Here is a 27,247-nt window from a genome sequence, read left to right as displayed (position 1 = left end):
ATGGATGGATGGATGGAGGGCAGGACAGATGGACAGACGGACGGAGGGAGGGATGGATGGAGGGATGGATGGATGGAGGGCAGGACAGACGGACAGACAGACGGAGGGAGGGACAGACGGACAGACGGACGGAGGGAGGGATGGATGGATGGATGGATGGATGGAGGGATGGAGGGATGGAGGGCAGGACAGACGGACAGACAGACGGAGGGAGGGACAGACGGACAGACGGGGGGAGGGAGGGATGGATGGACGGACGGAGGGAGGGATGGATGGATGGAGGGCAGGACAGACGGACAGACAGACGGAGGGAGGGACAGACGGACAGACGGACGGAGGGAGGGACAGACAGACGGGAGGAGGGATGGATGGATGGATGGATGGAGGGAGGGAGGGAGGGAGGGAGGGATGGATGGATGGAGGGCAGGACAGACAGACGGAGGGAGGGACAGACAGACAGACGGGGGGAGGGATGGATGGATGGATGGATGGATGGATGGAGGGCAGGACAGACGGACGGAGGGAGGGACCGGTGGCCCCGCCGGTGTCGGGGGCAGGGGAGCAGAGCCCGCTCCGGCCCCCCCCCCCCCACCGTGTGTCCGTCCGTGGGTCCGTCCCTCTGTCCGTCCGTGGGTCCGTCCGTGGCCCCGCCCCTCCCCGTTGGCCCCGCCCCTCCCCGTGGCCCCGCCCCCCGGCCCCGCCCCGGCGGCTCTGCGGCTCCGAGCGGCGGCGGCGGCGGCCTGTTCCGGCGGGACCGGGGCTGCACCGGCACCGGCACCGCCCCGGGGCCGCCCCGCCGTCATCGGACACCCCCCCCACCCCCCCATCCCAACCCCGGCATCCCGGTAACCGCCCCCCCCCCCCCTTCAGCATCCCGGCATCCCGGTCCTACCCCCCCCCACCGCCAGCATCGCGGTACCCAACCCCGGCATCCCGGTAACCCCCCCCCTCCGGCATCCCGGTAACCCCCCCCTTCCGGCATCCCGGTAACCCCCCAGCATCCCGGTAACCCCCCCCCCCCCCCCCCCCCTCCGGCATCACGGTAGCGCCCCCCCCCCCCTTCAGCATCCCGCTAACCTTCCCCCCCCCAGCATCCCCCCCGACATCCCGGTCCCCCCCCACCCCATCATCCCGGTGCTCCCCCTTCCCGGTACCGCCATCCATCCCCCCCCCCCTCCTCCTCCCATCGCCCCTCCCCAACCCCGCTACAACCGGGCCCGGTGCGCCCCCCCCCCACACCTCTTCGTTCTCAGTGCCCCCTCCCCCCCCCCCCCAGCACGTCCCCGCCCATGTCCCCCCGGGGGGGCGAGGCCTGACCGGGCCCGGTCCCCCACCCCCCCCGCCTTCCCGGGGCCGGTGCCACGCTCGGAGCTGCCATGGGAGCGTCCGTGGGCTGAGCCCCCCCCCCCAGGTACCGGGGGCTTCACCGAGGGGGGGGGGGGGGGGTAGGTGCCGGGGGTCAGGGTACCGGGGGGGGAGGTACGAGAAGGGGGGCACCGGAGGCGGGGGGGTGATACCGGAGCCGGGGGGGGGGGGCACTGGGGGCTGGGGGAGGCACTGGGGTGGGCGGTCTCTGGGTTGTGGCGGTCTGTACTGGGCCATGCTGGGCTGAAATGGGCTGTACTGGGCTATACTGGTTTGTACTGGGTCCATAATGGGCTGTGCAGTCCTGTACTGGGCTGTACTGGGCCATACTGGGATGTGCAGTCCTGTACTGGTCTGTACTGGGTTGGTACTGGGCTGAGCTGTCCCATACTGGTCTGTACTGGGCCATACTGGGATGTGCAGTCCTGTACTGGTCTGTACTGGGTTGGTACTGGGCTGAGCTGTCCCATATTGGTCTGTACTGGGCCATACTGGGATGTGCAGTATTGTACTGGGTCTGTACTGGGCTGAGCTGTCCCATACTGGTCCGTACTGAGTCTGTACTGGGATGTGCAGTCCTGTACTGGTCTGTACCGGGTCTGTACTGGGCTGAGCTGTGCCATACTGGTCTGTACTGGGCTGAGCTGCTCCATATTGGTCTGTACTGGGCCATACTGGGATGTGCAGTCCTGTAGTGGTCTGTACCGGGTCTGTACTGGGCTGAGCTGTCCCATACTGGTCTGTACTGGGTCTGTACTGGGCTGAGCTGCTCCATATTGGTCTGTACTGGGCCATACTGGGATGTGCAGTCCTGTAGTGGTCTGTACCGGGTCTGTACTGGGCTGAGCTGTCCCATACTGGTCTGTACTGGGTCTGTACTGGGCTGAGCTGCTCCATATTGGTCTGTACTGGGCTGTTCTGGGCCATATTGGTTTGTACTGGGCTGTGCTGGGCCATACTGGGATATGCTGGGTCTTACTGGGTTGGGCTGGACCATACTGGGCTGTGCTGGGCCTTACTGGCCCATACTGGGCTCTACTGAGCCATACTGGACTGTACTGCTCACACATACTGGGATGTACTGGGCTGTGCTGAGCCATACTGGGCTGTGCGCATCTGTACTGGTCCATACTGGTGGGTCTGTACTGGTAGGTACTGGTCCATACTGGGTCCATGCTGGTGGGTATGGGCTCATACTGGTCAGTACTGGGGGGTCTGTACTGGGGGGTACTGGTCCATACTGGTGAGAATGGGTCTGTACTGGTGGGTACTGGTCCATACTAGTCTGTACTGGTGGGTACTGATGACTCTGTACTGGTGGGTACTGGTCCGTACTGGTGCGTATGGGTTCTTAATGGTCCATACTGGTCCGTACTGGTCCATGCTGGTCTGTACTGGTCCATACTGGCCCATCCCCTGTCCCCACAGGCCCCGTGGCGACGCCCAGACGGGACCGAGATGGAGCCCTGAGAGGAGGTAACGGGATCACATGGGAACACATGGGATCACATGGGATCACACGGGATCACGAGGGATTTCGGGACACACGGGAACACGGGATCTCATGGGATCAGGCGGGATCTCCCTGGATCTCATGGGACACACGGGATCTCATGGGATCACACGAGAACATGGGATCACACGGGATCTCATGGGATCACACGGGATCTCATGGGACACACAGGATCATGAGGGATCTCAGGACACACAGGAACATGCAGGGAACACAGGATCACACGGGAACTTAGGGGATCTCACAGGATCAGGCGGGATCTCCCTGGATCTCATGGGATCTCATGGGAACACACGGGATCTCATGGGATCATGAGGGACCTCAGGACACACAGGAACACGCCGGGAACATGGGATCACATGGGATCTCACGGGATCAGGTGGGGTCTCCCCAGATCTCATGGGACACATGGGAACACATGGGATCTCATGGGATCACATGGAGGGACCTCGGGACACACAGGAACACGCCGGGAACATGGGATCCCATGGGATCCCATGGGATATGTGGGATCATGAGGGATCTCGGGGCACACGGGAACATGCCAGGAACACGGGATCACACAGGACACACAGGCTCACATGGGATCTCACGGGATCACACTGGATCCCATGGGACACATGGGATTATGAGGGATCTCGGGACACACGGGATCACACGGGAACACAGAGGGCACATGGGATGTCATGGGTTCTCATGGGACACACGGGATCACACGGGATCTCACAGATCCCAGGGGATGGGGTGGGGTGTCCCCCCCCCGGGCCCAATCCTGCCCCCCTGTCCCCCCACATCCCCTCTCCCCACCGCCACCCTGACCCCCCCCGTCCCCCCCCGGGCCCGATCCTGCCCCCCTGCCCCCATGTAACCCCCCAACCCTGACCCCCCTGTCCCCCCCCCCGGGCCCGATCCTGCCCCCCCTGACCCCTTGCCCCCCTGTTCCTTCCCGTGTCCCCCCCTCATCCTGCCCCCCCTGTCCCCCTTTGGGCTTGATCCTGCCCCCCTTGACCCCCTGTACCCCCCCAACCCTGCCCCCCTGTCCCCCCTCCAGGCACGATCCTGCCCCCCCTGCCCCCCCACATCCCCTCTACCCACCCCCCCCCTTCCTCCCTGTCCCCCCTCCGGACACGATCCTGGCCCCCCCCCCCCTCACCCCCCCTTGTCCCCGCAGGCGCCGCCGGGGCCGGCGGAGGATGGCGAAGCTGCTGGTGCCCCTGGTGATGCTGGGGGCGGTGGCGGGGTCCCACCGCTGCCCCCCCCGCTGCCTCTGCCCGGCGGCGGCCCCCAACCCCACCCTCCTCTGCGCCCGCACGGGGCTGCTGGCCGTGCCCCCCACCCTGGACCGGGGGGCCGTGGAGCTGCGTTTGGCCGACAACTTCATCGGGGCGGTGGGACGCAGCGACTTCGCCAACATGAGCAGCCTGGTCCACCTCACCCTCTCCCGCAACGGCCTCCGCCGCCTGGCCCCCGGCGCCTTCGCCGACCTGCGCGCCCTGCGCGCCCTCCACCTGGACGGCAACCGCTTGCCCGCCCTCAGCGGCCCCCAGCTCCGGGGCTTGGCCAGCCTCCGCCACCTCATCCTGGCCAACAACCAACTGGCCGCCATCGAGCCGGCCGCCTTCGCCGCCTTCGCCGCCACCGTGGAGGACCTGGACCTCTCCCACAACAACCTGCCGGCCCTCCCCTGGGAGGCGGTGGCCGCCATGGCCAGCTTGGCCACCCTCACTTTAGACCACAACCTGCTGGAGCGGGTGCCCGCCGGGGCGGTGGCCCGCTTGCCCCGCTTGGCTCGCTTGGACCTGACGGCCAACCGGCTACGAGCCCTGCCGCCGGTGCCGGGGCCACCGGGACCCAGTTTGGTAGCCGGGGGCAACCCTTTGCACTGTAACTGCGAGCTGCTGTGGCTACGGCGGCTGACGGCACCGGGGCGCCTGGAGAGCTGCGCTTCGCCCCCCCCGCTAGCCGGACGGCTACTGTGGGCCGTACCGGAGGAGGAATTGGCTTGCCGGGCTCCCGCCATCGCCGGGGCGGTTGCCCAACCGGCCGCCGTCTTGGAAGGGCAACCTTTGAGGTTGGGGTGCGCGGCGGCCGGGGACCCCCCCCCGGCCCTGCACTGGTTGGGACCCGACGGGCGGCTAGTGCAGAACGGCTCCCGGCGAGCCCTGGGGGCCGACGGCTCCTTGGAGCTGCGGGTGGCCACCTTGCGGGACCACGGGGCTTTCACCTGCGTGGCCTCCAACGCCGCCGGCGAGGCGGCCGCCCGGGTGGAGGTGGCCGTCCTGCCCTTGCCCGTTCCCCACGGGGACGGGGAAGGGGGGGAGGCCGAAGCCGCCGGGCCGGGTCCCTCCGACATGGCGCGGGCCGGGGGCAACGAGTCGCGGGCAACGGGCGAGCGGCGGGTGGTGGCCGCCGAGGTGACGGGCTCCTCGGCGCGCATCCGCTGGTTGCCCCAGCGCCACGTCCCCGGCATCCGCGTGTTCCAGGTGCAGTACAACAGCTCCCTCGACGACACCTTCGTCTACAGGTGGGTGCCCGCGGGGCGGGCTTTTGGGGGGATTTCAGGGGGTTTTGGGGGTCCTGGGGTGCTTTTCCCCGGCGTTGCGCCACGTGAGACCGGGGGGGTGGGGGGGGGGCACGGAGAGGGGAGGGCATCGCTTGGTCCATGTGGCACGGGGTGGCATCTCAGGAGGCCAGGTGGCACCACGTGGCATCGCACGGCACGGCGTGGCGTGGCATGGTGGCCTCTGGCACGGCGTGGCACCGTGTGGCATGGCATGACATGGTGCCATGTGGCACCGCGTGGCATCTCTTGGTGGCATCCGGCACCGTGTGGCACCACGTGGCATCTCATGGTGGCACCTGGCACGGCGTGGCACCGCGTGGCGTGGCGTGGCATGGCATGACATGGTGCCATGTGGCACCTCGCGGCATCGCGTGGCATCTCTTGGTGGCATCTGGCCCGGCGTGGCACCATGCGGCATCACATGGCACCGCGTGGCATCGCTTGGTGGCATCTGGCACCTCACGGCACCATGTGGCATGGCACAAGTCCAGGTGGCACCTCACGGCACCGCGTGGCATGGCGTGGCATGATGTGGCACTGCGTGGCGTGGCACCACGTGGCATCGCTTGGTGGCATCTGGCATGACATGGCACCGCGTGGCTTGGTGTGGCGTGGCATGACGTGGTGACACGTGGCACCGCGTGGCATCGCTTGGTGGCATCTGGCATGACATGGCACCGTGTGGCTTGGTGTGGCGTGGCATGACGTGGTGCCACGTGGCACCGCATGGCATCGCTTGGTGGCATCTCACACCTCATGGCAGCGTGTGGCGTGGCTTGGTGGCATCTGGCACGGCATGGCACCGCGTGACGTCGCTTGCTGGCACGTGGCATGGCATGGCACGAGGCCACGTGGCACCTCACGGCACCGCGTGGCGTGGCTTGGTGGCATCCGGCGCGGCGTGGCACCGCGTGACAGCGCGTGCTGCCACCTTGGCGCCGCGTGGCGTGTTGTGGCATCGCGTGTCACGGCACCGCATGTCACGGCTTGGTGCCACCTCCCGTGGCCGCGTGGTACCGCCGAGGACTGGCCGTGCCGGTGCCCCCCCCCCGTGTCCGTCCCCCCCGCGTGTGCCTGCCCCCCCCCCGGGCACTCCCCAACCCCTGGGTGCCCCCACTCCAGGCTGCTTCCCCCCCCCAAGGTTCCTGCCCCCCCCTCAATCCCTGGGTGCCCCCCAACCCCCGGGTACCCCCCACCTCCGAGTGCCCCCCCCCCTCCCGAGTGTCCCCCCCCTGCAGGCTGCTGCCACCCCACCCCCTGAGTGCCCCCCAGCCCCCGGGTACCTCCCACCCCCTGAGCGCCCCCCCAACCCCCGTTTCCCCCACCCCCCCCACAGGCTGTTGCCCCCACCCCAACCCCCGTGTGCCCCCCCCCCTCCCCGCCAGGTTCCTGCCCCCCCAACCCCAGGGTACCCCCCACCCCCCGGGTACCCCCCACCCCCTGAGTGCCGCCCCCCCACAACTGTGTGTGTCCCCCCCACAGGCCCCGTGTGCCCCCCCCCCCCCAGGTTCCTGCCCCCCTCCACCCCCTGAGTGCCCCCCCCCTCACTGAGTGCCCCCCCCCCGCAGGCTGCTGCCCCCCGACCCCCCGGGTACCCCCCACCCCCTGAGTGCCCCCCCCTCACTGAGTGTCCCCCCCCCGCAGGCTGCTGCCCCCCCACCCCCTGAGTGCCCCCCCCCCCACTGAGTGTCCCCCCCCCGCAGGCTGCTGCCCACCCACCCCCCGGGTACCCCCCACCCCCTGAGTGCCCCCCCCTCACTGAGTGTCCCCCCCCCGCAGGCTGCTGCCCCCCTCCAGCCGGAGCTTCGTGCTGCGGGACTTGGCCGCGGGCCGCCACTACGATCTCTGCGTCTCCGCCCTCTTGGCCCAAGGGGGGGGCACGGCGGGGGGGGGCGCAGGAGGGACCCCCCCCTCCTCCCCTCGCCCTTTGGGCTGCGTCCGTTTCGCCACCCCCGGCGGGAGTGAAAACGGCGGGGGGGCGGGGGGAGGAGGCGGCGGGGGGGCGGGGGGGGGCGGCGGCGGGGAGGGGGGGGGGGGGTTGCGCCGCCCTCCCCCGCCCCCACTTTTTGGGGGGCACCGTCATCATCGTCATCGGCGCCGCCATCGCCGCCTCCGTCCTCGTCTTCATCCTCATCCTCACCGCCCGCTACAAAGCGGCCGCCGCCGCCCGCCGGCCCCCCCCCGCCGCCGTCGCCAGCGTCTGCTCCCAAACCAACGGCACCCCCCGCCCCCCCGAACCCCCCCCCGCCCAAGGCGCCCCCCCCCCCCCACACCACCACCACCCCCCCCCGACCAGGGCGCCCACCACCCCCCCTTCCTTTCTGCCCCCCGCCCTGGGGGGTGGCGGTGCGGGAGGGGGGGGTGCTGTCGGAGGTGGGGGGGTTGTTCTCGGTGCGGGGGGGTCGCGGGGGCTCTTCCCCAGCCACAGTTACCCCCGCAGGGCACGGACTCGGCGTCACGGTTCCCTCCCCCGCCTCGACCTGCCCGAGGGGACCCCCCCGCTGCGCCCCTCCTTCGGCAGCACCCACTGGATGCTGGAGAGCACCGTCTAGTTGGGGGGGGGGGGTGTAAATTGGGGGGGGGGGACGACGACACACACACACACAGCACCCAGGGGTGCTCGGGGGGGGGGCTCCTGGGCAACCCCAGGGGCTGGGGGGGCTCCTGGGGGGGGTGATCCTGGGGAGAAAACCCACCCCTGGGGGCTCCCGGGGGGGCTCCTGGGGGGCTAAACCCACCCCTGGGGGCTCGCGGGGGGGCCAAACCCACCCTTGGGTGCTCCTGGGGGGGAAACCCACCTCTGGGGGCTCCTGGGCACCCTTGGGTGGTCCTGGGGGGGGGGGGGGGGCCAAACCCACCCTCGGGTGCCCAAACCCAGGGGTGAGTGCCCCGCCCCCCCCCCCCCCCAGGTGCCAGCTGACACCCCCCCCCCAAACCCCCCGGGGGGGCCCGGGGTGCTCCCCATGCCCCCCCCCCCCCCATCGGTATCTATATGCCCCCCCGCCCCCCCGGGGACACCCGTATGCAACCCGGTACCTCCCTGTGCCCGGGGGGGCACCCCTGGGTCACACGGAGGCACCCCGACACGCGTGTGTACCCATGGGTCATGTGTGGGCACCCCCACACACGTGTGCGCCCCGACACGCCCCCCCCGGGACTTGTGGGTGCCCCAACACGTGTGGACCCCGACACGCGTGTGCCCTGACACGTGGGTGCCCCGACACGTGTCCCAACACGTGTGCGTGCTTTGACACGCGTGTGCCCTGACACGGGGGTGCCGTGACACGCGTGTGCGCCCTGACACGCGTGCCCCAACACAGGGGTGCCATGACACGTGTGTGCGCCCTGACACGCGTGTGCCCTGACACGTGGGTGCTCTGACACAGGGGTGCCGTGACACGCGTGTGTGCCCCAACACATGTGCACACCCCAACACGCGTGTGCACCCTGACGTGTGGGTGTCCCAACACGTGTGCATACCCCGACACGCGTGTGCGCCCTGACACGCGTGTCGTCCCCCCCCCCCCCCCCTCGGCCTGCCCCCCGCCGCGGTGCCTTCGGCCGGGCCGGCGGCGGGGGGGGCCCCGCACACGCCACTGACATGTCTGCACAGATGACACGAGAACCGCAGCCCCCCCTCCCCAAACCCCCCCAAAAAACCCCTCTTGGTGAGGGGGGGGGGAGCCTTGTGTCCCCCCCCCCTTGTCCCCTGTCCCCCCCCCCCCCGCCTCGGCCCGGGGCTCCTATCTGGCTGGTCTGGATAACCCCCCCCCGCCCCATTTACCCCTTCCCCCCCCCCCGCTGCCCCATCACCCCTCTATTTGCCCCCTACCCCCCCCAATCTGCCCCCAGCCCTACTTGCCCCCCCCCCTCATCCCACCAGCCGCCCCCCCCCCCCCCGGGCCCCCCCCCCGGCCCGCTGCAGTGTTTAACACAAGTTTTTACATTAAAAACCTGTGCCCCCCCCGCCCGGGGCGATTAAACCTTTTGTGTGTGAAGAGGAGGGGGAGCCGCTCTCTCTTTGGGGGGGGCCCCGGGGGGGGGGTGTGTGGGGTGTCCTGGGGGTGCCCTCTTTCGGGGGGGGGTCCCTCTCTGTCTTTGGGGGGATTCCGGGGGTCCCCTCTTTCAGAGGGGGGGGCCCTCTGTCTTTGGGGGGGTCCTGGGGGTCCCCTCTGCCTGGGGGGGGGAGCAGAGGGGGTGGGGTTTGGGGGGGGGGCCCTCTCAGTCAGCTAGAGGGGTGAAGGGGTCCTGGGGGTACCCTCTTTCGGGGGGGGGGTCCCTCTCTGTCTTTTGGGGGGGGGCCCAGGAGGGGTCCCTTCTGTCTGGGGGGGGTCCCTCTTTGACGGAGGGTGCGGGGAGGGGGTCCCCTCTGTCTGTGGGGGGGTCCCTGGGGGGGGTCACTCTCAGTCTGCTGGGGGTCCCGGGGGTCCCCCCTTTCTGGGGGGGGGGGTCCCACTCCATCTGGGGGGGGGGTCCCAGCCTCATAGAAGACCCTCGAGAATCCCCCATCCGTGTCGTGTGTCGTCCCCCCCCCCGTAAGAGGCAGCTCCCTACATGCAAATGAGTTCTTTAATATGCTAATGAACGGCTAACATTGGCCGAGGGGGGTGGGGCTATGCTAATGAGGGACCCCCCCTCGTGGGGATGCCGGGATGCGGTTGCCTGGATACCGTTGCCAGGAGACGAAGCGGGGGGGGGGGGGGATGCTGTTGCCGGGAGACCGCCGGCCGCCTCCACCCCCCCACACCCGGCAAGATCATTAATATGCAAATGAGAGGGGCGGAGCTTGCACTCCACCCATTACTGCCCCCCCCAGCCGTGCCCCCCCCCCCCCCCCCCTCCCCCCTTCCCCCCAGGCCTCAGTTTCCCCGAGGCCACGGCCAAGGTGACGCGGGGGGGGGGGAAAGGCGGGAGGGGACACCTGGGTCCCGTCCCAAGGTGAAAAAGGGGGGGGGGGGGGGGGGGGGCACCGGGACCCCTGGGTCCCTTCCAAGGGGGTTTGGGAGGGGGGGTGGAGATCCTTTGGGGGGGGGACACACACACGCTGGAGATTCTTGGGGGGGGGTGGTGGAGATCCTGGTGGGTGGGGGGCACCGGGACCCCTAGGTCCCTCCCCAGGGGGTTTGGGAGGGGGGTGGAGATCCGGGGGGGGGGTGTAGAGATCCTTTTTGGGGGGGGGGGGGAAACACCTGGGTCCCTTCCCAGGGGGAAGGAGGAGGTTGGTCCCGGGGGGGGGACACACACATCTGGGTCCCTTCCCAGGGGTCTGGAGATCCTTGGATGGGGGGTGGAGATCCATGGGGGGGGGGGGGGGCGGACCCCTGTGTCTCTTCCCAGGGGGTTTGGGAGGGGGGTGGAGATCCTTTTGGGGGGGGGGGGGGGGGAAGGAAACACCTGGGTCCCTTCCCAGGGGTGGGGGGTCCCAGGCCCCGGCCACCTGGGTCCCTTCCCAGGAAGAGGGGGGAGCCTGGACACCTGGGTGTCCCCCCTTCCCGGGTGTCCTTGGGCACGGGTATATCTAGGTCCACGGGAGGCAGCCGGGGGGGGGAGGTTGGGGCAACCATGGAGGTGGCTCTGGTGGCCCTGCTGGTGGCGGTGGTGGCGGCTCCGGGGGGGGTGGAGGCCCAATGTCCCTCCCCCTCCAGCCTCAAGCCGACCAACGGCACCCGAATCTGCGCCCAACTCTACACCGACAACAGCCCCTACTACGACCAGTGCTGCGGGGGGGAGGTCCTGGTGGTGGAACCCGGGGAGGACGTCCCCTACATGCCGCGGGGCTGGGCCGCCAGCATCTCCTCCCTGGTGGTGGGCACCCGCTGCGAGTTGACCGTCTGGTCGCGGGCCGGTAAGAAGGGGAAGAGCCGGAAGTTCGGGGCCGGGGCGGTGCCGCGGCTGCAGGAGGTACGGCGGGGGCTCTTCGGCGACTGGAACGACGCCATCCGGGGTTACTACTGCAAGTGCAACTGAGGCGCGGGGCCGGGGGTCACGGGGGGGTGAGACGGGTCAACGGGAGTGGGCACGAGTCAACGCGGGCCAAGAAAAGTCAACGCGGGCCGAGAAAAGTCAACGCGGGCCGAGAAAAGTCAACGCGGGCCAAGAAAAGTCATCGTGAGTCAACGTGGGCCGAGACAAGTCAAAGTGAGTCAACGTGGGCCAGTAGAAGTCAACACGGGCCAAGGCAACGTGGGCCAAGACGAGCCAAGACAAGTCATCATGAGTCAATGTGGGCCAAGACAAGTCAATGTGGGCCAACTTGGGCCAAGACAAGTCAATGTGGGCCAGTAAAGCCAACGTGAGTCAACGTGGGCCAGTAGAAGTCAACACAGGCCAAGACAACGTGGGCCAAGATAAGCCAAGACAAGTCAATGTGGGCCAACACAAGTCAACGTGGGCCAACTTGGGCCAAGACAAGTCAATGTGGGCCAACACAAGTCAACGTGGGCCAACTTGGGCCAAGACAAGTCAATGTGGGCCAGTAAAGCCAACGTGAGTCAACGTGGGCCAGTAGAAGTCAACACAGGCCAAGACAACGTGGGCCAAGATAAGCCAAGACAAGTCAACGTGGGCCAACACAAGTCAACGTGGGCCAACATGGGCCAAGACGAGCCAAGACAAGTCAACATGAGTCAACGTGGGCCAACACAAGTCAACGTGGGCCAACACGGGCCAAGACGAGCCAACGTGGGCCAAGACGAGCCAACACAAGTCAACGTGAGTCAACGTGGGCCAACACAAGTCAACGTGGGCCAGCGTGGGCCAGGACAAGCCAACGTGGGCCAGGACAAGCCAACGTGGGCCAACGTGAGTCAACATGATCCAACACAAGTGAGTCTCGGCCAGGAAGAGCCAACGAGGGCCAAGACGAGCCAATGTGAGTCCCCGCGGGTCAAGGTGCCACCCCCCCTCTGCCCCCCCCCAACCTGGCAGCCAATAAAGCCTGGAGGCCGCAGCAGGTCCTGCCCCACGGGTGCTTTATTGGGGGGGGGGGAGGAAGTGGGGCCCCCCCCGGGCATCTTTGGGCAGGTCCCCACCACCATCACCCCCCTCCTCCTTCATGAGGGTCCTGGGGGGCGGGGTTTCCCCACATGCTTGCCCCCCCTCCCCCCCCATGCTCTACCCACCCCCTCAAAGAAAGGACATGGGACACGGGGGTCTCCAAAAGGACACGTGTAATCTCCGGGGGGGGGGCCCCGCGCCAGCCCCGGGGCCCCCCCCATTTCCGCGGCGTTACAAAACGACAATATAAATAGCTTTGTTAAAAAACAAAACGGGGGGGGGGGAAGGGGGAAGAGGGCAAGGGGGTGGGGAAAAAACAACCCAAACCCAACAAAACAACCCCCAAAAGAACAAAAAAACGTGTTTAAAGTTGGGGGGGGGCGACACACGTGACCACCCCCCCAATCAGTAGTGTGGCCGCGGGGGCCGTAGTGTTGTGGACATGCCTGTCCCCCCCCACTACCCCCCCAGGAGATGGGGGGATTCCTCCCCCCCCCAAAAAAAAAAACAAACCCCAGGATTTAAAAGAAAAAGCAAAAGGTTGGGGGGGGGGGGAGATGCCCCAAACCACTCCTCAGGGCTGGGGGGGGGGGAGTGAGGGGGGGAGTGAGATGAGCCCCCCCAGCCTCAAATCTCAAAGTTGGCGGGGGGGTGTGGAGATGCCCCAAACGGCTCCTCAGGGCTGGGGGGGACACACACACGACAGGATGAGCCCCCAGCCCCAAATCTCAAAGTTGGGGGGGGGAAGGGGGGGGGGAGATGCCCCAAACGGTTCCTCAAGGCTGAGGTGGAGGGGGGGAGGGGACAAGCCCCCAGCCCCAAATCTCTGCTAGGGGGCACGCACACACACACGCACACACACCCCCCCCCAGGAGGGGGTCATCCCCACCGCATCCCTGGGGCTGAGGAAGTTGGGGGGGGGTGGGGGGTGTCCCCAAATCCCCGTCCCCCCCCATCCCCCGACAGTAGTGGCACAGGAATCCAGTTCAGAGGTGGCGGGGGGGGGAGGAAATCACACACACACGCCAAAAAAAAATAAAGTGGGGGGTGTGTGGGGGTGTGTGTGTGTGCGCGCGTGTGGGGGGGGGGGGTCCTCACCGCATGCGGTTCTGGCGCATGAGGGGGACGATGCAGGAGGGGGGGCCCGCTTTGCCCAGGAAGGGGTGTCGCAGCAGCTCGGTGGCCGTGGCTCGTTGCCCCGGGTCCCGCACCAGCATCCGGTCCAGGAAGCCTTTGAGGGAGGGGGACACCTGCGGGGGGGGAGACGGGACACACACACACACACACGACACCCCCTCAGTGGTTGAAGGGGTCGTCCCCCCCCCCAAACTCCGCTCCCTGGGGCCGGGGGGGGGGATGTGTGTGTGTTTCTGCCCCTACTCCCCCCCCCTAAATTTTTACCTTGTGGACGTTTTTGAGCTTGGGGGGCAGGTTGTCCCGGATCATCTTCATGGCTTTGAGGGGGGGCTCGTTGAAATAAGGGGGTTCCCCGTCCACCATCTCGATCACCATCACCCCCAGGGACCAGATGTCCACCTTGGAAGGGGGGGGGGGATGGACACGGACACACACGGCCAGGTCGGGGGGGTGGGGGGGGGTGGAAGGTCACTCTGCGTCCCCCAAATCCACCCCACGTGTCCCCAGATTCGTCCCACGCCCACCCGATCAACCCCCCCCAAATCAATCCCACGTTCCCCAAATCCACCCCGTGTCCCCCCCAAATCCACCGTGTCCCCAAAATTCACCACTTGCCCCCCCGAATCCACTCCACGTCCCCCAAATCTACACCCTGCCCCCCCAAATCCACCCCCTGCCCCCCAAATTGCCCAATGTGCCCCCAAATCCGTCCCACGCCCACCCGATCTACCACTCCCCCCCAAATCCACCTGTCCCCCAAATCTACCCAATGCCCCCCCAAATCCACCCCACGCCCCCTCAAATCTAGCCCTCATCCCCCAAATCCACCCTATGCCCCCCAAATCCACCCTATGCCCCCCCCAAACCCACCTCACGCCCCTTCAAATCCACCCCACGCCCCCCCAGACCCACCCCTCATCCCCCAAATCCACCCTATGCCCCCTCAAACCCACCCCTCATGCCCCAAATCTGCCCCATGCCCCCCCAGATCCACACGCCCCCCCCCCCAGACCCACGGTGGGGGGATGAGGTGGGGGGTGAGGGGGTGGTCTCACCTCGGGGCCGTAGGGCAGGCGGGAGATGAGCTCCGGCGCCATCCAATAGGGGGTCCCCACCAGTGACTTCCTGCGCGGCACCTCCTTGTTGACTTGGGCGCAGAACCCAAAATCGGAGAGTTTCACCTACAGGGGACGAAGGGGTAAGAAGAAAGGGGGGGGGAAGAGAGGGGAGGAAGGCCCCTTGGACACCCCCCAACCCCGGGGGTGACCCTCACCCTGCCGTCGTGGGTGAGGAGGATGGAGTCGCTCTTGATGTCGCGGTGGATGACGCCCTGGGCGTGGAGGACGGAGAGGGCCTTCAGCACGGCCGAGCAGACGGCGGCGATCTGCTCCTCGTTCATCCTGCCGGTGGTGGGGGGTGGACACACATACCATAAACGGGGGTCCCGGGGTGTTGGGGTGACATGGGGAGGTGGGGGGGACACATACCTGGTGTGGGTGACGATGTCGGTCAAGGCGCCCCCCTCCAGGAACTCCATCACCACCCAGAGCTCGTCACCCACCAAGTAGCTGTTGTACATCTCCACCACGTTCTCGTGCTGGTAGTCCCTCATGATCACCACCTGGGGAGGGACACGGCCGTTAGGAGCCCCCCCAAAAACTAGGGGTGGCTACCTTGACTTCAGCAAGGCTCAACCAGGAGCCAGCAACGTGGCCAAGAAGGCCAATGGTCTCCTGGGGTGGCCAGCAGGTCCAGGGAGGTCATGGTTGTGTTGGCCATGGTCGTGTTGACCACGGTGAAGTTGCCCATGAGCCAGCAAGGCAAGGTAGCCTTGTGACCAAGGCGGCCAATGGTCTCCTCGGGTGGCCAACAGGTCCAGGGAGGTCATTTCCCCCCCCTGCTTGGTCACAGCTGGAGAACTGGGACCAGTTATGCCCCCCCCAGTTCAAGAAGGACTGGGAACCGCTGGAGAGAGTCCAGCAAAGGGCTGCCAAGATGCTGAGAGGGACCAGAAAATCTTTCTGCTGAGGGACCTGGGGGCTGGTTAGCCTGGAGAGGAGAAGCCCGAGGGGGGGGGGGATCTCATCCATGGTGGGTGTCAGGAGGACAGGACCAGGGACAAGGGGCACAAACATGAAGGTGGTGAAGCTCCATCTCAACACTTTGAGGAGGAACTTATTCCCTTTGAGGGTCCCAGAGCCCTGGAAGAGGCCACCCAGAAGAAGGTGGTGGGGTCTCCATCCTCCTGGATGAATCCAACCCGGCTCTGGATGATCTCCAGAGGTCCCGTATCCTTCTGGGATGTTGTTAAACACCTCCCCAAAAAAAGGGGGTGCTTCGCCCCACCTCGTTAAAGAGCAGCTCCCGCCGCTGTTGCTTGCGCAGGTCCATCTTCTTGACGGCCACCAGCTTCCCGCTGCTGCGGACGGTGGCGATGCAGACCACGCCGGTGGAGCCCTCCCCGATCTTGATGAAGTTCTCCAGGTAGGTCCGGGGGTCCCCGGGGTCCACCACCATCTGCAGGGCCGCCCGGAACTGCTCGTGGGAGACGCGTTGGGGTTCCCGTTGTGGGGAGCGAGGCTGCTGTTGGGGGGCAGGTGTGGGGCCGGCGGCGGCGGCGGGGGGGACACGAGCCAGTTGAGGGTCCGAGGCGTGGGGGGTGAGGCCAGGATGAGGGGGGTCGGGGTTTTTGGAGCGCGTTGGGCCCGCGGGGGGGGCTCGGGAGGAACCGGTCCCCCCGCTGCTGGTGGTCACTGGCCCGTTGGTGGCCACCTCCTGGGGGCGTCCCGGCCGGTGCTCCACCTGCGAGGGGAGGGGAGAGGGATATCAGCCACCAAGCCCCCCCCCAAAAATGGGGTTTACCCCCCTAAAATGGATATGACCCCCCCAAAAGAGATTTGACCCCCCTGAAAGACTTTTCCCCCCTAAGAGGAATTTTGCCCCTGTAAAAGGGATTTTTTTCCCCTGAAAAGGGATTTTTCTCCCCCCCAAAAGGATTTTGCCACCCAAAAAGGATTTTTATCCCCACTAAAAGGGATTTTGCCCCCCAAAACGCCGACCCCACAAGCCGGACGCTGCCCACGGAAAGCTTTGCGTTGGAGAAGGAAGGAAGGAAGGAGGGAGGGAAGGAAGGAGGGAGGGAAGGAAGGAGGGAGGGAAGGAAGGAGGGAGGGAAGGAAGGAAAAGGGGAAAAGAAAAGACCAGGGAAGGAGCCGGCGGCCACTTTTGGGGAGAAAAGCAGGAAATTGGCAGTTTTCGGTGCCGGTTCTCCCAGTGTTTTACCGGAGACACCCCCGGCATTTTACCGGAGCGCAGGAGCCCCCCCGTGAGCTGGCGTTTAGCGGAGGAAGCGAGAAGCTGCTGGTGGAAGGAAGCGGAGCGAGGAAAAGCTTCCCCCCCCCCACCAGGAGAAGGAGAAAGGGGGGGGCTGCGGCTGGAGCGGGGGGGGGGGGGGGGAAGGAGGAGGAAGACCCTTTACCTGGGCCCTGCCGGGGTCGGTCTCGGCTCGGGGGTAGGTATTAAAAGGCCGTCCTGTCTGCTGAGCCGTCTTCATCACCCCTTCGGAGACGGGGATGTTGGGAGTCCGGATATTGGGGCCGGAGAGGGGGCGTTTGTCCCGGGGGGGGGATTGGGGGCCGCTCTGGGGGGTGTAGGTGGATTTGGGGCGTTTTTCGGAAGGTTCGGGACGCTCCCGTCGCACCACCCGCTCGGCCGGTGGCTCCGAGTCCCTCTCGGGGGGGGAATCCCCCCAGCCCTCCCCCTCGGCGGAGGCTTTGGGGTACTCAGGGGGGGGCGGGCGGCCGCCGGCGACGGGGGGGGGAACGGGTTTGGGGCCGGGTTCCTGCCCACGGGGCTGGTGATGATGATGATGATGATGATGAAGGTGGTGGTGGGCGCCTCGGTCCTCCCTCTCCCGGGGTTTCTCCTTGCCCTGCTCTAGCTCGTTCCTGGCCCCGCGGCGGCTCTTCTCCTTGCTCCCGCCGGCGTCCTGGGGGGGCTGGGGGGCGGCGGGGGGGCCCTCGGAGAGGCCGTTCTCCTGGCAGAGGTGGTGGTGGTGGCGACGGGGCGGGAAGGGGGGGCTGTCCCTGCGCAGAGAATTGGAACGGGACACGGACATGGTCTCAAACTCGTCCAGCAGCCAGGTGAGGGAGCCGTCCTGGGGGGCTTTGCTGCCCCGCACGATGGTCTGGTTTGTGGTTTTGGTTTGGTTTTTTGGTTGGTTTTTTTTTTTGGTGGTGGCGGGGGGGGTTGTGAGCAGGACGGTGGGGGCGGGCGGGAGGCAGGAACCACAAAGAAGCACCGGCGGAACCGACAGAAGACGAGAAAAAGAACAAAAAACAAAAAACAAAAAAAAAGAGGGAAGAAAATAATAATAATAAAATAAAAAAAAAAAAAACCCAATGAAAATGAAATGCCTGGTGGTGACGGGAGTGGGGGGGGGGGACACACATGGGACACGGTTCTCACACAGGGGAAGGGGGCGTGGGGAGGGGGTGACGCCGAGGAGGGGGGTGCTGGAGGGTGGGGGAGAAGGGGAGGGGGCTCTGCCTTTCCCCACCGCCTCCCCCCCTCCCCCCTCCCCCAGGAGCTTTCTACCCTCGGGGGGATGGATCCGGCCTCATCCCTCATCTCCCAGATGGGCCAGAGGCACCGTGTCCCCCAAAAACCTTTGGGCAGAGGTGGGGGGCTCACGGGGAAGGGGTTGGGGGGCTCGTGGGGAAGGGGGGCTCATGAGGAAGGGGCCGGGGGCTTCCGTCTGCCCCCCAAAACCCTGTTAATTAGCCCAGGTTTTGGTCCCGGCCAGGGCCCATGGAGGAGGGAGGGGGGATGCGGCCGCGGTTCGTTAAAGCCCAAGGTTAACGAGCCTCTCCCGGATGGGAAGAGCAGGGAACAACAAAGCCTGATGCCAGGAGATGGGTCCCAGCTGGGTGGGAAACCCAAACTGGGGAGCTGTGGGAGGTTCCCCCAGCTCCCAGTATCGGACTGGGCTGGGGAGGGACGTGCCCCCTTTTCCTGGGATTTGAGCCTGGGAAGGTGCCCCCCGCAGCGAGGGAGGAGGGGGACAGCGGGGGACACCCCCATCCCCGAGGTCTCTCGCTTCCCTCCAAAGAGGAGGGAGCCTTCCTCGGCTTAAAGCATCCCCTTCCTCTTCCTCCTCCTCTCACACCCTTTTAGGTTATTTTCCCATTTTCTCCCCAGGCAAACCCAGCCCGGACCTGGCTGACAAACCCCCGCAGTGGCCACAGGGCCACGGCAGCGCCCAGCCCCCCCTGCCCTCCCCCCTGGGGGTTTTGGGGTGGTTTTTAGGTGGTTTTGTGTCAGCAGAAAAATGGCAGCGCCGCTCGGAAGGGCTGGAGCCGGCGTGACTCACGGCCGCCGGGGCAAACAGAGCTGAAGCAACGAAGCCGCCGGTGGCAACCGTGGCCGGTGCCGGGGGCTTTAACTGGGGTGACGGCAGAGAATTCGGGGCGCAGGGACGGGGTGGGGACCCCCAGTCGGGGCGAGGGGACAAGCCAAGCTTTATAAATAATGACATAAGGGCGGGCGGGGGACACACAGGGATGAGACGGGAAGGAAGAGACACCCTTTTCCTGGTGTTTTCCTGGCGTTTCCCTGGTGTTTTCCTGGAAGGGGGGTGGGGGTGTGTGTGTGTTTCCCGCTGCCGGGAGGACGTGGGAGAGGTTTTCACCCCGTTCCTGCCCTTAACGGGGAAGGGGCAGGCGGGGGGGACGTGGGGTTAGACACCAAATTGTCACCTTACCTCCTCCGTGGCATCCAGGGGAGAGAGCCCCCTGAGCCTGTAACTCCCCAAATCCTGCCTTTCCGGCCCCAAAAAGCTGTGTGGGGGGTCTGAAAGGGGATGGGGGATGGGGGAGGGGGGAGGGCGAAGTTCTGCCTTACCTTCTGGGAGCCGTGCTGGATGGCGGTGATGCAGACGGGGTCCACCAAAGGTTTGGGGCGCTTGGCCGACTCCTCGATGATGCCCTGCCATTGCCGGGGCAGCCCCGTGAACTTCTGCTCCTGTTGGTCGTAACCCGTGTGGACCCGGTGCTCGAAGTTGGAAGGGGCCGAGATCTCCAGGCGCTTCTTCTTCTTGCTGAACATGGCCAAGGCCGCTCAGAAAACCTGGGAGAAAAAACAGAAGAATAACCAAAAAAAGGGTCAAAAAAAAAAAAAAAAAAAAAAATAAATCAAAAGTCGGGGACCTCCTCGCGCCGTTAAAACGAACTCTCCCCTCGTTAGGAACCCGCTCTCTGGCAAAATAACGGCAAAAACACCCCGAGATTTTACAATTATCTCTATTTTTCACTTATTCCCCCCCTTTTTCCCCCCCCACTGTGCGTTTGAAGATGGATTTGAGGGACTCTCCTGCCTGCATTTATTTAAGGGGAAGGTGGTGATCGCCAACGGAGGGAGAATTTGGGGGGGTCCAGGGCTGCCCCCCGCCCTGGGAAGCTTCGTCTCCTCGACCCCGTCCCTCTTCATCACCACCCTGGTGGGATATTTCCTCCCTTCTTCCCCTTTTTCTCAATTTTTCTCCCCCTTTTCCTCGGCTCTTCCCTTTTTCCTTCATTTGCCTCTGCCTTTTCCTCAGTTCTTCCCCATTTCCCTAATTTTTCTTCCCCCTTTTCCTTGTTTTTTCACCCTTTTTCCTCAGTTCTTCCCCATTTCCTCCATTTTTCTCCCCAGGTGGAGGAGCCCAAAATTCAAGTTAAAGCCGTGAAAAATCAACTGGGGGGGGCGCAGGCAGAGCCTTTTTTACCCTTAAATTCCATTTTGGCCACTAGGAAAGGCAAAGACTTTTTTTTGGGGGTGTTTTTTCCAAGGTTCAAACCTTTCAAAGGTGGGGTTTTTTTCTTCCTTTATTTACAAGTTTGGGTCCTTTCGGCGTCACCGGAGCCTCCCGGGATGAAGGGCTGCGGAAGCCTGGCCCCAGGGTGGCCCCCCAGGCCCTTTTTCCTGGTGTAAACACCCCAAAAAAAGCACAATAGAAGCGTGTTTACACCCTCCTCCTTCCCAGCTGGGAGGTAGGACACCCACCCTCCCCAAAATCCACAATTCCAGCTTCTTTTGGGCTGATTTATGGATTATTTCAATAATTCCTGCAGCAGAGCCGGACAGCGACTCCAAACGCTCCGAAAGCGCCTCCCATCACCTTAAAATCGGATTTTTTCCCCCCAAATTAAACACCTGCCGAGCGTCCCGGGGAGTCCGGCCCCGCGCAGGTGGGGTGGCCGGGGTTCTGCTGGCCCTTGGCCACCATTAAATGATTTAAATGAGGATTTTAATCCGGTTTTGGGTTGTTTTGGCCCAGGGCAGCCGGGGCGGATCCGGGTTTTGATGGTTTGTTTTTTTTTTTTTTTCCCACTTTCACTGTTTTTGGGTGGCGATTGTGGCCGTTTCCTCCCATTTTTGAGCTCCCCAGGGGGCTGCCCCCGGTGCGAAATTCCACAGCTCCAGGAAATCCCCATCCCGGTCAGCGTTGCCTCCTCTCTCCGGCGTTCCCAGATTTTCAGGATAAATCCCCGATCCTTTAGGAAAAAGTCTTGGGTCGTCTCCCCCTCCCCTTCAAAAATGAGGGGAATCCGGTAGATTTTGTCCAATCCTGGGCAAAGTCGTTAATTAGGAGGTTAACGAAGATGGAGAGGGGCACAGCCGGTGGGATTATGGGGTTTCCGAGGTGGGAAAACTTCCCCTCGGAGCTCCCGTTCCTGACGAGCATCGTCCTGGCTTCCCGTTGCTTCCCGGCCACCGTTTTGGGGAGAAACTGGTGTTTCTGGCCATTCCCATGATGGGACGGGTGTCCCAAAGGAAAAATCAGAGCCGGTTCTTCCTTTTCCACCGGCACCGCTGGCTCCCCAACGCCGTTTTCCTGGGCTCGGGATCCTCCCCCAGCCCTTGCGGGGAGAAAAATCCCCCGTTTCTGGACGGCAAAGGGTCTCCCGGTTTGGGAGGAAAAATCGATGGATTTGGAGCGGGACGTTTCAAAACCTCAGGTTTCGTGTTTTCAGCGTGGGGAAAGCGGAAGGAAAAATGGAGCGGGAGGGTTCCTATCGACCCGTTCCTCGAGGGGGGTCGGACCCTGGTTACACCCATCGGCCCCCAAATCCACCTCGAATTGGTAAAATAAGTGCCTTTTTGGGGCTGGAGGGGGGGGGAAAGGGGTGGGGGGAGCCCTCGGAGGAGGAGGAAGGGGTTAAAAATGGGTTAAAAACGGGTTAAAAATCTCCCTTTCCCGGCCAGATCCTCCCGCATTCCTCAGCCCAGGTCAGGTTCCCTTTATCTCCCCTTTCTTTTAATTAGTCACCCATTAATGAAGGAACTTGTTCCTTTAAACCCCAGGGACAGGAGTGGGTCCTGCCAACGGATTCCCCTGGCCCCAGGAGCCCCAAAATCCCCACTTTTCACCCCGGAAAAAAGTTTGCATTTCCAGATGTGATTTTAGCTCAGAAATTGCCCGAATTACGTGGTTCTGGGGGGGAAAAAAAAATCCACCCCAGGAAGAGTCCCGGCGTTCGGAGCCTCCGGCAAGGCTGGAGGAGCCCACGGGACCCCCCCGAGAGGAAAGGGACCCCCTGAGAGCAAAAGGACACCCCCCCCCGAGCACAGGGGCACCCCCACGAGAGCAAAAGGAACCCTCCCCCCGAGAGCACAGGGACCCCCCCCTGAGAGCAAAAGGACACCCCCCCCCAAACACATGGATTAGGCTGGATTTTTCCCCTTTTCCTTCCCAGGAAAACACATTCCCCCCTCCCTCGGCGCAGGGAAATGAGTCCCTCCCTCCCCGTTGCCAGAAATCACTCTGTTTTCCCCCAAAAAGCCACACTAAGGAAGAAAGGGAATAACACACACACACACCCCCAGGTGCTCCCCCCTCCCCAAAACACCCCGGTGAAAACTCATTAAAAAAAAATAATAAACAACAACAAAGGTAAAAACTGAGCCTGACGCCGCGTTACTCACCCTCCTCATCCTCCCGCTTCCCGAAAGCCACAGGGGGAGGAGATCGGGGGGGGGGGGGGGGGGAGGGAGGCCCCCCCAAACTGTGCATGGGGGTAAAAAGGGGACCTGGGGGGGGTAAAAAGGGGGGGCTGGGACTCCCCAATTCCTGCAAACTCCCAAGCGCCTCCCCCCCAGCCCTGGCACCGGCAAGAGGGTCCCACAGGATTGGTGTCGGGATGGGGGGTCCGCAGCTTCCAGGACCCCCCCCCAGCCGGCTCCCGGACCCCGAGAGCTGATCCTGCCCCCCCCCCCAACATTCCCAGTCACTTCCCAACCTGCTCTTAGGATCCGGAACCGATTCCACAGGGAAAGGCAGCTCCCGGCCGGCCCCGGGACGGACAAACTTCCCTCTCCTTCATCCTCCGGGAAACCTCAGCGTACCCCTCCCCCCCCTCAAAAAAAGGGGGTGTCAGGGCCGGGGGTGGGGCAAGCCTCTTTGAAGCCAGCTACGGAAATATCAGCTCCGAGAGGGCGGATTAAGGCCAACCCCGGGATTTTCCAGGTGCTATTACCATTTTTTCCGGGAAGGGGAGCATCGCTGCCGTGGACAACTCCCCGCCCCCCCTGGGAAGAAGAGAGGGAAAAAAACGGGAAAAAAGGGGGTGTCGGAGGGTGTTAAAAAAAGTGAGGTTTGGAGAGAGAAACCAGGAATCTGGGAGATTTGAAGCCGGGAACCAATGAGGCAGCAACATTTCAAACAAAGGGGACAGAAAAGGAGAGGGAAAGGGCAGAAATCCAGGAAGAAGCCGGTAATTTCCCCTTTGGAAGCACCCACGCTTCCGATAACACCTCCCCCTGCCAACCCCCCCCCGCCCCCTCACGCCGGGGACCACCACTGGCCACAGTGGCCAAACCTCTGAGGGCCGGGGGTGCCCAGGGTTGGGCTGGGTTTAAGACCCCCTGGTTAAAAGAGGGGAGCCCCGAAGCCTGGCCGGATGGGGGGGGGGTGTCAAGGGGTGATCCGGACCCTCCGTGGAAGGATGAGCCCCTCACCCGGGCATCGGAGCCCCTCAGAGCCCCTCACCCGGGCATCGGAGACCCTCACTGAGGTGTCGGAGCCCCTCACCCGGGCATCGGAGACCCTCGGAGACCCTCACTGAGGTGTCGGAGCCCCTTGTCCGGGCATGAGAGACCCTCGGAGCCCCTCACCCAGGCATCGGAGACCCTCGGAGACCCTCACCCAGGCATCAGAGCCCCCTACCCGGGCAGCAGAGCCCCTCCAAAGGGCGAGGACCACAACTCCGCTGCCTCAAGCCTCTGCCTCTTCCAGCTGAAGGAGAGCGATGCCATTTCCTTAACGAGCGGGGCACTAATTGGCGGGTGCCAGGAGGAGGTGCCCGCTCTCCCTCTGGCTGACCGGGAAGAGGGACCGGTGGCCGAGGCCTCTTTGGGGCAGAAGAGGCGAATTTCCCTCCTTCCTTTCCCTTCCCTTGGCTTGAAGGAAACACCCTCGAAGCCCCAGTGGGGAAAGGGCGATTTCTCCCTTCCCATTTGGGCCCATTTTCCTCATTATTTCCTCTCTCTCAGAATATTCCGGGATCAAAATACCTCCCGTGCCGCCGTCCGACTGCTAATTGGCGCTTGGAAGCTTTCCTAGAATCCCGGCAGGAGGAGGTGGCATCCGGGGGGAAAAAATAAAGGCAAAAAAAGATGATGGGATGAAAACCAACCTCTTTTGGGGTTTTTGGGGTTTTCCTCCTCGATTTCACCAGTGACAACTTCACGCCGTTCCCGGTATCACCGGGACGGAGGAGCCCGAGGCTCCGGGGGTCTCTGATGGCAGCTCCGGGGGTTCCTGAGCCGGGATCCATTGGCGCCGGAGCCTTTTCGGGTGATGCTCCCAGGGAGAAAGGTGCTCGAGAGTCACGGTCACAGCGATTCCATCCCCAAAAAGCACCGAATTCATCCCAAAACTCCCCGCCTGGGAGCTGGGGGTAGGATTTTAGCCTTCACACGTCCCTTGTTTTACACGTTTTTTTGGGAAGGAGAAAAACCACCCGCGGGAGAATCGGGGAGAACCTGAGCCAATGCAAAGGGAAAAAAAAAAAAAAACCACCCCATTTTTTTCCTTCTGGAAAGGTGTTTTTCTGGGGTAGGGAGGGAAAAGCGGCGGCTCCGACCCCCTCGGATCCCCCACGTCTTCGGGAGCTGCCGCGACTCCGGCAACTGGAGAGCGGAGAGAGCCCCCCCAGCAGCGCTTTTAGAGCCTCCTGAAAGGGGCTCGTTAACTCCCGGGAAGATAAAACCGCATCAAAGACCTCCTTCTGGCCCCCAAATCCCTCGGGATCCCCACAAAACCAGCGACGACGAGGGGTCCCAGCCCTCTCCCCCCCCCCTTCGAACCCCCAAAACGAAGGGCTTTTCTCCCCAATTCCCTCCCCTTGGGCAGCTCGGCCTGAAGCAGGAGAGAGAATTTCTAAATATCCAACAGAAAAAAAAAAAAAACAAAACAGGGAGGTATCGGCGACTCCGGAGACTTTGCCCTCCCCACGGCTCGGCCCTGAGAATTATTCCGTGGAAAACTTCCTGGGTGGCTTCAAGGAGATATTTCTCCGGCCTTTGCTCTTATATTTTGATTTAAACACACACACCCCCCCCCAACGAGAGATAGCTGGAAGGTTCCCCACCTGCTCCCAAAGCTCCTCCTGGCTGGAAAACCGGTTTTTTTTCCACGGCCTCACATTCTCCGGGAACGGGGGGGGGGGAAATCGGGGAAAGGGCCGGATCCGAAGGGAAAGCGTCGTCGGAGATGGGGCGTCCCTGCGTGGAGAGGAGGCGGGGGAGGGTGCGGGGGGGGGGAAGAAGGTGGAAGCCAAAGGGCTCGGGCCAGGGGTTGGTTTCACCCGGTGGAACTGGCCCGGCTGGCTCTGGCTCGTCCCGCGCTGGGAGTGGCAACCATCAAAGAGGAGGTGTTGGCCACCCCCCCCCCCCCAGTCCCGAAAAGCGTGTGGCGCCGCACGGTACCTGGTGTGGATTAAATGACACCCTCACCCCCCCCCGATCCGATTTCCGCTTAAACCAACCCAATATCCATCCACAGGGAGCCGGGGCCGGGGGGGGGGGGGGAAGGAATCCTGGAATTCCAAGCATTTGAAACACTCGGTGGCCCCGGATCCTCCCGGTTCCGGAGGCCACGGGGTGGGGACGGGACACCTTCCCCAGCAGGAACGGCAGCCTCAAAAGCCCCTTCAAAAGGGGATTAATTTTCTTTATTTTCTTTTTATCTACCCCCCGCCCGCCACCTCCTTGGCCCAAAGGAAAAGTTTCCAGGACACGGTGGCACATCAAAGCTCAGCTTGGCCACCGACGCAATGCCGGGGGGGGGGGGCGGGGGGGGGGTCCGGCCTGGCTCAGATCATCCCTGGGTGTTTTGGGGCATTTTCAGGTGGTTTTGGGTGTTTTGGGGTAGTTTATGGCGAGGTCACGTCCCCTCCGTCCCACACCGAGCCGCTGTACGGGGGAATAAACCAGCCCAAGGTGTTAAGAGGGCCTGGACCACCAAAGTCGGGGCCGTGGCTACCTGTTCCCCCCCACCCCAGGATGAGAGGTGCCCCCCCGCCCCCGCAAGGGCTGAGGAAAAAGGCCATTTCGGGAGCAGGAACCCGCGGACCCGGACAAGCCGGGGCTTGCGGGGAGGGAGAGAGGGCGAGTGGGAGGTTGGGTTGTTTTTAAGGAATAAAGTTGAGTTGGGGATGCCGGCAGAGCTCAGGAGGGACGGAATCGGGGGCGGCTGCGGTTCCCTCCGCCTCCGAAAGCGGGGAGGGAATAACCCCCGGGTTATTCCTTACCGGGATAAATCTCCCTGTTTAATTTACACCGGCAACAATCGCCTTGATTCCGCAGGATTGGGTTGGGAAGAGCCGGGAGAGAGAAAACGGCAAAGCCCAGCACTCGGCGAAGCTGGGGTTTAAGCCGGAAAAAAAAACATCCAAAAATATTATTTCCAAGCGGCGCAAACACCAAACCTCCCCGTTTCCAGCGACGCCGGGGCCGAAACCCCACCGAAATTACTTTTTTTGCCCTTTTTCCACCCAGAACTACCAGGACTCGGGTCCCTCTTTGAGGTTTCTCCTCGGATGGAGCGGGGCAAAGCGGCTCCTCTGGGGGGAAGGCGACGACAAAGAGCTCCGGGGAAAAGATTCGCGTCCTTTGGGCTAAAACCCAATTTTACCTGATTCTCTAAAGATTCAGAGCACCAGTATGACCCTCCCCATCCAGACCCACCCCCCGCAGCTCCCAGAAATTCTCCCCTAAACCCCCCGGAATGGGCCATTCCTGCCGTTCCCCCACCTGGAAGCATCAGCTCCCATTCCCCTTATCTCCATTTCCAGAGATAACGGGCAAAAAAGCGCCAGGGACCAAATTTTTTCTGCCTCAGAAGCGGAATCAGGTGCACGGAGGGACACCCGGGGAGGTGAAATCTGGGGGGTTTTTGGGGAGAATTCATCCTTTTCGGACCCAAATCAATCCTCTGGCTCCTCTCTGCTTCGCCAGGTGGGCCCTGGCTGCAGGATAGAACACAAAATTCCACTTTTTAACCTCCACTTTCCCCAAAACCGGTGTTTTTCCCCCAAGCTGGGAAGTTCTTCCTTCGTGTGATCCCTGCTGCTGGGATCCCCTGGGCACCAGAGAATAATTAATGCTGCGATTAACGAGGAAGGAGGGATGCA

At 64.1% G+C, this 27,247-nt stretch overlaps 3 protein-coding genes across 5 annotated transcripts; 2 read left to right on the top strand and 1 right to left on the bottom strand.

Moving 5' to 3' along the window:
• The first annotated feature begins 2,734 nt into the window (after positions 1–2,734).
• On the top strand, positions 2,735–7,993 carry LOC141478598 (leucine-rich repeat and fibronectin type III domain-containing protein 1-like). 3 transcript variants are annotated; one of them, XM_074167626.1, is made up of 4 exons: positions 2,735–2,841; positions 4,050–5,402; positions 7,221–7,408; positions 7,479–7,993. In XM_074167626.1, the coding sequence occupies exons 1-4, from the start codon at positions 2,747–2,749 to the stop codon at positions 7,991–7,993; spliced, it is 2,151 nt and encodes a 716-aa protein (XP_074023727.1). In that variant the 5' UTR covers positions 2,735–2,746. The 3 variants fall into 3 exon arrangements, with proteins under 3 accessions (XP_074023727.1, XP_074023725.1, XP_074023726.1); XM_074167624.1 differs by lacking the exon at positions 2,735–2,841 and having other exon boundaries at positions 4,072–5,402; positions 7,221–7,400; positions 7,438–7,993; XM_074167625.1 differs by lacking the exon at positions 2,735–2,841 and having other exon boundaries at positions 4,072–5,402; positions 7,221–7,406; positions 7,477–7,993.
• Positions 7,994–11,003: 3,010 nt separating this feature from the next.
• SYCN (syncollin) lies at positions 11,004–11,408 on the top strand. The gene has a single exon (XM_074167627.1). The coding sequence runs from the start codon at positions 11,004–11,006 to the stop codon at positions 11,406–11,408; it is 405 nt and encodes a 134-aa protein (XP_074023728.1).
• A 2,123-nt stretch (positions 11,409–13,531) lies between these two features.
• Positions 13,532–19,679, bottom strand: PAK4 (p21 (RAC1) activated kinase 4). Its single transcript, XM_074167620.1, has 7 exons — positions 19,476–19,679; positions 15,921–16,370; positions 15,062–15,195; positions 14,848–14,974; positions 14,630–14,755; positions 13,839–13,973; positions 13,532–13,687 (listed from the first exon to the last, which is right to left on the bottom strand). Exons 1-7 carry the CDS (start codon positions 19,677–19,679, stop codon positions 13,532–13,534), a joined length of 1,332 nt encoding a protein of 443 aa, XP_074023721.1.
• Between the last annotated feature and the right edge of the window lie 7,568 nt (positions 19,680–27,247).

This window comes from Numenius arquata, unplaced genomic scaffold (assembly GCF_964106895.1).
Source record: "Numenius arquata unplaced genomic scaffold, bNumArq3.hap1.1 HAP1_SCAFFOLD_894, whole genome shotgun sequence".
In the NCBI taxonomy this organism is placed as follows: domain Eukaryota; kingdom Metazoa; phylum Chordata; class Aves; order Charadriiformes; family Scolopacidae; genus Numenius; species Numenius arquata.
The sequence above is the reverse complement of the archived record's forward strand: the minus strand, read 5'-3'. Positions and strand labels throughout refer to the sequence as shown.

Coding starts and splice junctions, on each gene's coding strand:
- LOC141478598 (XM_074167626.1), top strand. CDS start 2,747: ATGCTGGTCTGTACTGGTCCATACTGGCCCATCCCCTGTCCCCACAGG. Junction 2,842..4,049: donor AGATGGAGCCCTGAGAGGAG/GTAACGGGATCA, acceptor TTGTCCCCGCAG/GCGCCGCCGGGGCCGGCGGA. Junction 5,403..7,220: donor GACGACACCTTCGTCTACAG/GTGGGTGCCCGC, acceptor CCCCCCCCGCAG/GCTGCTGCCCCCCTCCAGCC.
- SYCN (XM_074167627.1), top strand. CDS start 11,004: ATGGAGGTGGCTCTGGTGGCCCTGCTGGTGGCGGTGGTGGCGGCTCCG.
- PAK4 (XM_074167620.1), bottom strand. CDS start 19,679: ATGTTCAGCAAGAAGAAGAAGCGCCTGGAGATCTCGGCCCCTTCCAAC. Junction 15,196..15,920: donor GGGAGCTGCTCTTTAACGAG/GTGGGGCGAAGC, acceptor GTCCCTCCCCAG/GTGGTGATCATGAGGGACTA. Junction 13,688..13,838: donor AGCTCAAAAACGTCCACAAG/GTAAAAATTTAG, acceptor CCCCCCCCGCAG/GTGTCCCCCTCCCTCAAAGG.